Consider the following 12191-nt stretch of genomic DNA (forward strand, 5'->3'; position numbering starts at 1 on the left):
TGGGTGGGAGGAGGAGTCTCATTAGTCAGAAGACTTGAGAGTGCTTCCATTTTGTTCTGATAATATGAAGAGAAGAATGGAAAGTGGGGGGGAGAGGAATATGTGGAGAGGAAGGAGGAGAAGTAGGTGGGAAACATTATCTTTCATCGTTGGAGTACACAAGTAGATTCTCATTTGATTTTCGTTCTCATCTCACAAACAAGTGGAGAAGTACATTTCATTTCATTCACCCAAGTTTCAAATCTAGTATCATCCTCACCTCTGCCTCACTTAAATCTAATTCATGCGCAAGTAAAGACATCACCTTTGTGATGTCATTGATCACCTTTGAGAACCACCCATGAATGGCAACAATAACGTTTTTGACTCTTCAGTCTCATCCCCTGCCCCTACCCTACCCCTGTCCAATCAATGGTCAAGTCTTTTTGTTTCTGCCTTCATAGCATTTCTCATATATAACCCCTTCTTTGACACTCCAATCACTATCACCTTATGCATAGACTATTTCAGTAGCCTGCTAGGTGGTTTCCCTTGTCTTTTATTCCAATCTACATTCCACTCAACCATCAAACTGACTTTTCTAAGAAGCAGATTTGACTGTATCATTCCTATTTTCATTAAACTCCAGAGACTCCTTATTATCTCCAGGATTAAATCTAAACTCCTGTCCTTTTCAAACTCTTCAAAACTGGCTGCTTCCTACCTTTCCAGTTTTTTTAATCTTATTCCCTTCCATGTTCTCTGCCAACCAGCAGAGAGGCCTCCTCATACTTGTAGAAAATACTGTCTCCCAACTCTGGCCATTTTCACTGGCTATCTCCCATATCTGGAACACTCTTCATCTCTGCCTTCTAGCTTCCCTGGCATCCTTCAGGTTTCAGTTAAAGTTGCACCTTCTTCAAGAAGCCTGTTACAGTCCTCTTTAATCTTAGTACATTCCCTCCAAGACTGCCCTCAATTTATCCTGCACTTATCTTGTCTGATTATAGTTGTTTGTATATTATCTCCCCCATTAGGTTGTGAGATTCTTGAGAGCAGGGAATTTTTTTTTGACCTTTCTTTGTATCCCCAGTGCTTTTCACAGTGCCTGGCTCATAGTAGGTGATTAATAAATGTTATTTGACTGACTGACCCAGCAGAGAAACAGAGAGGAAAGGGTCAAAGGGAAAAGGGGGAATAAAAGGGAGGGTAGATTGATAGATTAATCCTAAGTAAAACAAACTCTTAAGGATATACAAAAATGTTTATATTTCTCTTTATTTTGGCAAAGAATTGGAAACTGAGGCGGTGCCCATCAAATGAGGAATGATTGAACAAGTTAAGATATATAAATGTGATGGAATACTGTTGTCATGTAAAAAATGATAAAGGGAATGGTTTCAGAAGAACCTGGAAAGAATTGGATGAACTGAGGAAAAGTGAAGTGAGCAGAACCAAGATGACAATATTCTAAAGACAAATAGCTTTGATTTTTAAAAAATTCAGTTTTATTTTTATTTTTAGGTTTGCATTCTTTTCCTTCCCATCTCAACCCTTTCCCCTATTGAGAAAGAAGGAAAAAGAAGACCTTGTTAAAAACATGTTTAATTGAGCAAAATAAATTTCTGCTTTGGTCATGTCCAAAAAAAAAAAAAAAAGTATCTCATTCACTCTGAGTCCATTAGCTCTCTATTAGGCAGCATGTTTTGTCATGAGTCCTCTGGAATTGCGGGTGGTTATTATGTTGTTATATGCTGTAAGTTGTCCTCCTGGTTCAGTTCACCTCATTCAGCATCAGTTCATACAAATCTTCTCAGGTATCTCAAATTGCCCCTTTCATCATTTCTAACAGTAAAACTAGTATTGCATTGCAATCATGTACTATAACTTGTTCAGCCGTTCCGAAGTTGTCCAACACTCCCTCAGTTTCCACTTCTTTGCCACCATAAAAAGTGCTGCTATAAGTAATTTTGTACATGCTTGTCCTTCTTCTTTGCTCTCTTTATGGGCATAGACCTAGTAGAGGTACCACTGTGTCAAAGGATATGCAGAGTTTAATAACTTTTGGGGCATAATTTCACATTGCTTTGCAGAATGGCTAGACCAGTTCACAGTTCCACCAACAGTGCATTAATGTGCTTGTTTTCCCACAACTCCTCTAGCATTTGCCAATTTCCTCTTTTTCTGGTCAGCTTTGCCAATCTGATGTGTGTGAGGTAGAACTTCACAGTTGTTTTAATGAAATTCATAAAGGATAAATGTAATGCCTAGTATTTAGGCTAAAAAACTAACACCCAAGAGGTGTGGCTAGTTATCAGTTAGCCTGAAAAAGATCTGAGGGCTTTAGTGAACTGTAAACTTAATATGCATCAACAATGTGATAGAGGAAAGAGAGCTAATATAATCATAACTTGAATTAAGAGAAACACAGATAGATTTTTGGAATAAGGAGGGAAGTCTTGCCTTGGAAAGACCCCATCTGGAATATTGACTTTGGTTCTGGGTGCCACATTTTAGGAAGGATATTGATAAACTGAGGAGTACTCAGAAGAAGGCAACCAGGGTGGTAAAGGATCTTATGTTCATGAAGTCTGGAAATCACTTTAAGGAACTTGGAGAAGAGAAGACTGTTTCTCTTTTGAAGTGTTTGAAGGGCTGCATTTAGAAGGGGGATTAGACTTGTTCTGCCTGATTCCAGAAAGCAAGAGGAGGCTTTGGTCTTAACATAGGACAGTGATTCCTCCCCTTTCGAGCTGCTCCTCTTTGGAGACGGTTGCTCTGGAGGGAGTGGGTCCCTTTTCTTGGGAGGCATTTGAGCAGAGACTCTGCAGCAGGGGTTCTTTTTTGAGTGTAGATTAGATTAGGTGCTGATGAGTCTCTTTCAGCCTTGAGACTCTATGATTGTAGGCTTTATACTATGGTGATATCACTGAATAAAATTCACTTGGACTGGGAAATTGCAGATTGACTCAGAAGAATTTTACCTGATGTGTCATTTGTTTTACTGTTTTTCTTCTCTTCACTTCTGGTATGTAGGAGACTGAACGACCCTTCAGTTGTCACCCCATTTTCCAGAGATGACAGGGGTTACACGCCACTGCACGTAGCTGCTGTTTGTGGTAGGTAGCCTTGTGCCTTCTTCTTGGTAAGGTTAAGTGAATTCATTGATGGGGGAGGGAAGAGGTTGTCTATTTTCCAGCCCAGTGCTATTCATCTGAAAGCAGCCAAATCCTCTTTTAAAAATGCTGAATGCTTTGTCAGCTTACTCTTAGTTGCTTCAGCCTTGATGGCCCTGTCCAGCCTGAAGAGCAGGTTGAAAGCCTTCCTGTAAAGCCCACTTTCCAGTGCCATAATTAATGTTGTGCAAGCAGCAGCTCCATGCCTCCCCTTCCTTTCCCCCTTATTCTCCATTTTCTCTGCAAATTGAGTCAGATATATCTAGCTATTCTCATAGACTGAACAAGCAAACAACTACTCTTCTGCCCTTTATTGCCCTTGACTACTACTTGCTAAAGGCTATATACTTTTTATATTAACTCAAAGAAACTTATATTGCTTACATTTACATTACTTTATAAAACTTATTAACTCAAGGAAGTTTGAAGGAGGGGTTGCAATTTTGTCATCTTGAATAACTTAGAAGCTCTGACTCCTTTAAATATCAAAGCACTTACTCTATGTAAACTGAACCAAGTGTATGATAAAGAGGAAATAAAGTTGGGGTAGTTCCTATTTCAGTTTGGAAAATCTTTGCCTCCCTTTAACTTTCTTCCTCTCAGGAATGTAGCTTTTATCTGTTTTGAAGCACTTGTTGTATTCTCTCTAGGGCAAGCATCACTCATTGATCTGCTGGTTTCCAAAGGGGCTGTAGTGAATGCAACCGATTACCATGGGTCAACACCTCTTCATTTGGCTTGTCAGAAGGGTTATCAGAGTGTTACAGTAAGCAGTCTATTGTTTCACTAATGACTGGGTATGATTTAAACACAGAAAGAAAAAAGATACAGGCAAGAAGTCCATATTTGATTTTGCTGTTATGTCAGTGAGTTTTCCTTTTTTTTTTTTTTTTTTTTTTTTTTTGCTTTTTGGTTGGGCAATTGGGGTTAAATGACTTGCCCAAGGTCACACAGCTAGTGAGTGGTTTTTCCATAAGCTTCATTTCATTCATGATTGAGGTTTTACTTGCTGTCCTGCTGTATCACCTTCCTTATACTAATAAGGACAAGGAAAAGGCAGAGCTGTTACAGTGGCATGTACATAGTTCTGGGATTAGTGGTATAAATAGCTTGTCTTGGGTTTGGGATAATATGGAATTTATAAAACCAAGAGAATCCTTGACCTTTCATAATTTAAATAATTTAGGTTTGTATGTGTCATTTTGATTCATGATGGTACTTAAAAAATTACAATAATATGCCATTTGTACTTATACATTAATTTTCAGGTGCTTATTGTTGACTCTTTCCTTTTTAAGCTTCTGTTGTTACACTATAAGGCAAATGCAGATACTCAAGACAATAATGGCAACACAGCTCTCCATTTAGCCTGTACATATGGTCATGAAGATGTGAGTAGTTATTTTCTAATTAAGTAGACACCCTGATAGTATTATAATTAACAGTTATTTTGTTTTAAAAAGTGAAAATTTTTAACGTTGATTTTGTTTATCTGTCATTACTGCCTGCCTGTATTATTGCATTAGCTTCCTAAAATGTCTTTTTTTTTTTTTTTGCGACATAGTTGGGGTTAAGTGACTTGCCCAGAGTCACACAGCTAGTGAGTGTTATGTGCCTGAGGTTGGATTTGAACTCAGGTCTTCCTGACTCCAGGGCCGGTACTCTATTTGCTTTGCCACCTACCTGCCCCTTAAAATGTCTTTTCACCTTGACTCTCTTCACCCTGCTAGTTCATCTTTTATGCCAAAGACAGAATAGTCATCCTTCTATATAGATTGCCTCATGAATTCAACTTCTTAGTCTGGCATTCAAGGCCTCCTACAATCTGATACCACCTTGCCTTTCTAGTCTTGTCTCTTATTCCTCCTCTCTGTGCACTCTATACTCCTGCTATACTAAATTGTTCTTTTTCCCCAAAGCACAGCCAGAGTTGTCCCACTTGCATGTTCATGGTATTTCCTATGCTTGGAATACCCTTTCTTCCCCTTCCTTTTTTAAGGCACAGCTCAAATACTTTCTCCATGAAACCTTCTCTATTCTACCCCGTCTTTTCAGAAATAACTTCCCTCTCAGACTTCTCTAAACATTTCGCTTTGCTAATGTATTTTTTCATGTCATACTGAATATTATAGTCTGTTCATGTCTAATCCTCCTCATAGACTGTAAGTTCAATGAGAGCAGAACAGTGGCTTATATCTTCTAATCTTGTATCTTCTAATAGCCTTCTTTCCTAGATTATGGTACTTTGTGATTTGCAGGCACGAAACTATTTCCTAAAAGAAATCCAGCCTGCTCTCCTCCTCTTCTTCTTATTCTTCTGCCCCAGTATCGCTGCCCTTTGACAGTACCAGTACAGGATACATGTATTTATGTACTAACTTAATGACTCCACTGAGTTACTGCTACTCAGATGTCCATTTTGCATGTCACACCCTGATCAATAAGTGTTTTTCATCCTTTTTTCCTTTTACATTTTTTTTTCAATTTTTTGTTTTTCTTTTCAGTTTTAAAATCTCCTCCTCCCTCCACCCTTCCCCTACTTTTTGAAAAGGCAAGAAATGTGATATCCATTGTACATGTGAAATCATGCAAAATATTCCTACATTAGTCACAATGTGAAAAAAAACAAACAAGAAAATAAATATGCTTCAGTCTGTGCTCAAGAGTCCATCAGTTCTCTCTCTGAAGCCATATAGCATTTTTCATCATGAGTCGTTTTTAATTGGCATAGATCACTGTATTGATCATAGTAGCTAAGTCTTTCACAGTTAATTATCATTACAATATTGCTGTTACTATGTATAGTGTTCTCCTAGCTCTGCTCACTTTGTATCAGTTCATGTAAGTCTTCTCAAGTCTTTCTGAAACCACCTCCTTTGTAATTTCTTTCAGCATAATAGAATTCCATCACAATCCTATACCACAACTTGTTCAGCCATTCCCTCAGTTTCCAAATCTTTGCCACTACAAAAAGAACTACTATAAATATTTTTATACATATGAGTCCTTTTCCTTTTTCTTTGATCTCTTTAGCATGCAGATTGTTGGGTCAAAAGGTATACATCATTTTATAGCCCTTTGGGCACAGTTCCAAATTGTTCTCCAGAATGGTTGGACCACTTCACAGCAACACTGACAATGTTTTAATGTACCTATTTTTCCATATCCACTCCAGCATTCCTTATTATATTAGCCAATCTGATGGGTGTGAAGTGGTACCTCATAGTTATTTTAATTTGCATTTCTCTAATTATTAGTGATTTAGAGCATTTTTTCATATGACTGTTGATTGCTTTGATTTCTTCTTCTGAAAACTGCATCCTTTGGACATTTGTCAATTGAAGAATGGCTCTTATTTTTTATAAATTTGGCTCAGCTTTCTATATATTTGAGAAATGTCAATCTCCCCCCGGTTTCCTGCTTTCCTTCTAATTTTGGCTGCACTTGGTTTTGTTTGTGCAAAACCTTTTTAATTTAATGTAATTAAAATTATCCGGTGTGCTTCTCGTAATCTTCTCTGACTCTTGTTTGGTCATGAGCTCTTCCCTTATTCATAGATCTAATAGGTAATTTTTTCCAGTTCTCCTAATTTGATTATGATATTCTCTTTATGTCTAAATCGTGCACCTATTTTGAGCTTATCTTGGTATATGGTGTGAGATGTTGGTCTAGTTTTCTGCCAGGCTGCTTTCCAGTTTTCCTAGCAGTTTTTGTCAGATATTGAATTCTTGCCCCAGTAGCTGGGATCTTTGAGTTTATCAAACACTAGGTTACTGTGGTCATTTACTTCTTTATATATTGTGTACCTAATCTATTCCATTGATCAACCACTCTGTTTCTTATCTCATTCTCCTCTCCACCCCACCCCCAGTCCCATTGGTTAAACACATCTTAGAAATCTTAGAAATACAGATTTCTCCTAGGAAGCTTTGCCTTGTTTTAGGACTCAGTGGGATTAGTGGTATAAATATATTTTCCTGGGTTCAGGTTTGGATAACTTGGACTGCTTTGTCCCCAGAACACAAGGACTCTCCCACCTATGATACCAAAGGCAATTTTGACTCTAGGTGGCTTAAAGGACTTAGATTTTTCCCTGTCATCTTAATTTATATGCCCAGTTATTTTCAAGTGCTTAGATGTTGACTCTTTCCCTTTTAAGATGGCATTTCTGCTCTGAAAGGCAAGTGTGATGCATAAAGCATAAACCTTCCATATTATGTGCATGAAAAAGAAAATCTTACTTTGATAACCCAAAGTACTTTTAAATTTAACCCTGTATTTATTACTCTGTTATCTGATCACTGTATAGAGTTAAAACCTGTTTGTTGGCCTTACTAAGTAATGGAAGAATATAGAGAGTAGAAATTAAACTTAACATTTTTGCTTGATGCATAGCAAATGAAGTTATGGTTTCCCAATTTCTTTGCAGTGTGTGAAGGCTTTAGTCTACTATGATGTGCATTCTTGCAGACTAGATATTGGTAATGAAAAAGGAGACACACCTCTTCATATAGCTGCCCGCTGGGGCTATCAGGGCATCATAGAAGTATTGCTGCAAAATGGAGCCAGCACTGAGCACCAGAACCGAATGAAAGAAACACCACTGAAGTGTGCATTAAACTCCAAGGTAGCATTTTTTAACTTCTGCATTTGAGTCTTTATAATTTATTTCCACAGATTTATCTTTTGTATTCTTTCACAAATAATGCAGACATATTTGAGGAGAGAATTTGGCTCACAACTGCTTAGTTGCATTTGGATATTAATTATTAATGCATTTCACTTATTTGTATTTTCAATTTTCAAAGTACCTTTCTTAGTGGAGCATCAAGGGTTTTAAATAACCAGGTAAATTCTTTCTGCCCAAGGCATAGATGGAAATAAGAAAAAAGGAAAAAACACAGCTCGGAAGAGTCTTTACAAGGTAGAGTAGAAAGTAAGGGTGTGTGTAGCAAGTGCTCAGAGATTGATATCCTTTTTACTTAATTATCAATTCTTTATAGAGACTTTCTAGTTACCCTGTCATTTCTATAATCTGCTCTGAAATGGTCATACCATTGTTTAGATTTTTAGCATAAGTAGCTTTCACTCAAGTTTCTGTACATTTGTTGTTTGAATGTAACCTACTTTCTACTTCTAGCTATTAAATTAGCTTCATTTAAAATGTGGTTCTTTTATTCCAGTGAGCCTTTTCACTAATGTGAAAAGTACTACTATTATATTAACTTTATTCCTTGAATCACTCTCCAATCCTGAAACTTTTGGAAAACTAAATTCGTATCTTCTGACTCAGGTGCAGGAGTATTTCTAGCTATTGTTTTTTCCTTTTGTATTCTCTTCATATATTTGGTGTTTTGGGGAAGACCAAGATGGAGTGGTCCAGAAAGCTTCTCTGTGGTTTCTTCCATTTGCATTTCTGGAAATTGAGGTTTTTTTGTAATTTTCTAAGTTATGCTTGTCCATTTTACAGGTTTTTAGTCTTCCCCAAATTCCCCATTTAGGATTTTAGTTTGTAGACAGTAGTTCAGGGGTGGGGAACCTACGGTCTCTAGGCCACATGTGGCCCTCTAGGTCTTCAAGTGAGGTCCTTTGACTAAATCCAAACTTCACAGAACAAATCCCCTTAATAAAAAAATTTGTTCTTTAAAACTTGGACTCACATTTTATGCTGCAATCAGATTGGAGTTACATGATCCTGTTAATATTTCGGATGACTTTTTTGTTTCTTATTTCCCCTTCAGTATTTAAATTTTTTTTTTTTAAACTAGATTGTTTCTGTCATGGAAGCCAGTCACCTTGCTTTTGAAAGAGGGAAGAGATCTTTTGAGGTAATTATCTATATTGCCTTTTGCTAGTTTAATCTTTAACAAAAACATCACTTTTCTAGTGTTTAATGATAGGGGGCACTAAATCCTGTTGTCTTTTCTTTATTATAGTCCCCTGTTCGTTCTCCTTTATGTTTGGTGGACTCTATCAGTCAAGCTTCCTCAACCTCAAGCTTATCTTCAGCTTGTGTAGACCTCAGACAAGAAGAAATAAAAAATAATTATAAAGAGGTGAGGTTTTTTTTAGAAGGGTTGGTATTTGGCTGTTTAGGGCAGGACTCTGCAATTAGAGGCTTTCTTGTCTAGCAGAAGTAATATATTAAATGGAGTATGGTCCTGACGTTGCTGACAACCTGTATCTCAGAATAACATAGGAAGTGTACCTGTTTCTTTGGTATCATACATAATGTAAGCTCTGAGATGAGACCTGCAGTGTGGCATGTAGAGGTAAAAACATTTGTTTATAGTTAACTCTGTTATTTACTATGGGGATAATCTTCGTTGAACATTTAAATAAAGATTTCTTTTAGCTTATCCCCTAATTTAACACATAGCCTGTCACATAATAGGTTCTTATTAAGTGCTTGTCAGTTGGTTGCTAATTCTGAGCCATTTCTCACCTTTCTTCAACCTGGAGTATTAGGTTAAGCTAACATGATTAAGAATATAGATCTACTCCCAAAAGAAATCATATTGTACATTCTAAAGCCTATTACAAATGCCTTTTGGCATTTGGCTAACCTCCCTTACCATCAGTAATGAAGAGTTGGTCCTGAACCTTTCAGTAAGCATTTATGTTTTACAAGGTGATTAAGTTATCATTGTCTGCTTAAAAACTTTCAACAAATAAGAGCTTATATGTAATGAAGCTTGAGGTTAATGAAGGTCACTGTGTTTTCAGAATCATTTAATTTTAACATTACAAAAGCCATTTGAATACCTTGTCTGATTCCACACCCCCTTTTTTTAAAGGTAGAAAAACTTTTGAGAGCTGTTGCTGATGGAGATCTAGAAATGGTAAGTTTTTAGAATTACCTTAAAAAAAGAAGATTGCGTGGGAGTCTTTATGGAGTCAGAGGACTTTATTTCAGGTCTCACCTCTGACTCTTACTACTTGTGTGATCTTGGGCAAATAATTTAACCTCTCTGTTCTCAAGTTTTCTAATCTGCAAAATGAAGGAGTTGGACTCATTGACCTCTAGTGTCTCTTCTAGCTACTACATCCAGTGGCCTTCTGCAACATTTGATCTTATTGGCCACCTCCCTTCTAGGTTTCTTCTTTTTTGATGTCCGTGACACTATTCCTTTTTGGTTTTCCTACATGTCTGACTGCTCTTAGTTTCCTTTTGTTAATAATCAACTTGCTGCTCCCCAAATTCAGTGCTCTTTCCTTTCTACCATGCTGATTCCTTCTTGTCGCTCAACCCCATGCAGCCACTTTTCTGTCTTCTTTTTTTTTCTTTTTTTTGCAGAGAGGGGGGTGGTAAGATCTGAAATTCTACCTTCAAAACATCCTTCCCCTTTTCTTTAGTTATAGTGCCACCTCTGTGGTTCAGTCCTTTGCTGTTTCCCTTGGATTACTATAACAACCTTCAACCTCTAGACTTCTCTCCAACTTATCTTTCTCATAAGGGAGATTCGTGATCTCATCAATGAACATATTCCCTTCATTGGTACAGGTTGTAACACATCCATACCTTCTTATCCTATGTTATCTTGGAGGCCTTCCTTTAGGTTTTTTTTTTTTCACATTTTGTCATTCCCTTTAAGTACCTAGGCCGTCTATTTATTATTCCTTTTTCTTGACACTGACCCACTTAATTTTTGAGTAATATTTCCTTAATGATTTATTTTATCCTATTAATTGTGCATAGACCTTGATTGGGAGATTGCTGTAGTCCACTTGAGCCTACCATGTGTCTGTCTCCCTTGATTTAAAGGTTAACTACAGTTCTAATCTCTTCAAATTTTTGTGGTATTCTAAGATTTGCAAACATACAGCATTAGCAGGAAAACATTTGTATTAAAAAATTGAATCTTTTTGCTGGGGGAGGTGGAGTGGAAGGGCAGCTTGGGATCATTAATGGTGCAGTTTCCCACATGCAGTTTTCTTTCTGCTCAATTCTGGACCCAACTCACTGTCCTTCTGTAGTTTTAGCAACATTTAATAGGTACTGATACAGTCGTTTATTTGACTGACTATTCAGCTGTATGTCATAGTTAAGACAGTAGACATTTTTTATTCATTTAGTTTTTCCCATATGAATTGTTAAGTCTGCTCTCTTAAGTAATTACACATCTTACTGAAGACCCTGTAATGTTCTGGGGCTTTAATGGAGGCAAAACATGACATCTTCATACCTGAACATCTCTTTGGAGGACTTGTCCCAAGAGACATAATGCCATGGTGGATAGAGTACAGTATTGAGAGTCATGGAAAAGTGGTTCAAATGCAGTATCCAACTAGCTGTATGAACGTAATTAAATCAGTTAACTTCTGAGCCTTGGTTTTGCCATCTGTAACATAGGGATAATAACAGCACGTCTCACATTGTTGTTTTGAGGATAAAATAAGATAATGTATGAAAAGTACTGTGAAAACTTTTGATCAATATACAGATGTGAGCATCTGTTATTATCATTATTATTATTTATTATCTACAGAGAGTCATAGACTCGTAACTCTAGACCTACATGCAATAGTCCTTGGAGCTTATTGAGTTCAACTTTCCCATTTTACAGATGAGGGAACTGAGACTCAGCGAAGTTATATGACTTGGCCAGGGTCATACAGGTGGTAAATGGCAGAGCAAGATGATCCTCCAGAACAATGGTGAACACATTTTTGGCAAGAATGCATTTCCTTGTTTTCTTGTTTCCCTTGTTCCTCCCATATTAACGATTAGAATCACTGAACAAGATTGTCTTCATAGTTTTATTTATCAAAAAATCTTTATTATCTTAACATATTCTTAACATATAGGAGAGATTAGAGGAAGACCTTTTAGACTTTGTCCTATAAAGGCAAATACTTTTTTAAAATCAATCAATAAACATTTCAAAATTGTGTGTTCATTTTATATTTCAGTCAGTTGTTTGACTGTAAAGAAGTGGTCTGTTATTGGGAATTGTATACAAAAGCCTGCCTGTTCCCTTTTCATGTTTTCATCAAAGATACTCTCTGTAAGTGTGTAGATCATTCTTACAAAGA

The 12191-nt window shown here is 36.9% G+C and overlaps 1 protein-coding gene across 1 annotated transcript in view; it reads left to right on the forward strand.

The window, feature by feature from the left end:
- The window catches only part of ANKRD27 (ankyrin repeat domain 27), a 92973-nt gene that overhangs the window by 58726 nt on the left and 22056 nt on the right, over positions 1–12191 (forward strand). The window contains 7 exon segments of the mRNA XM_027868066.1: positions 3016–3098; positions 3806–3921; positions 4454–4546; positions 7585–7782; positions 8924–8983; positions 9092–9211; positions 9953–9997. Of these exon segments, the coding sequence (XP_027723867.1) occupies positions 3016–3098; positions 3806–3921; positions 4454–4546; positions 7585–7782; positions 8924–8983; positions 9092–9211; positions 9953–9997 (715 nt within the window).

The sequence above is a fragment of the Vombatus ursinus genome, unplaced genomic scaffold (assembly GCF_900497805.2).
Source record: "Vombatus ursinus unplaced genomic scaffold, bare-nosed wombat genome assembly UNPS02014786.1, whole genome shotgun sequence".
In the NCBI taxonomy this organism is placed as follows: domain Eukaryota; kingdom Metazoa; phylum Chordata; class Mammalia; order Diprotodontia; family Vombatidae; genus Vombatus; species Vombatus ursinus.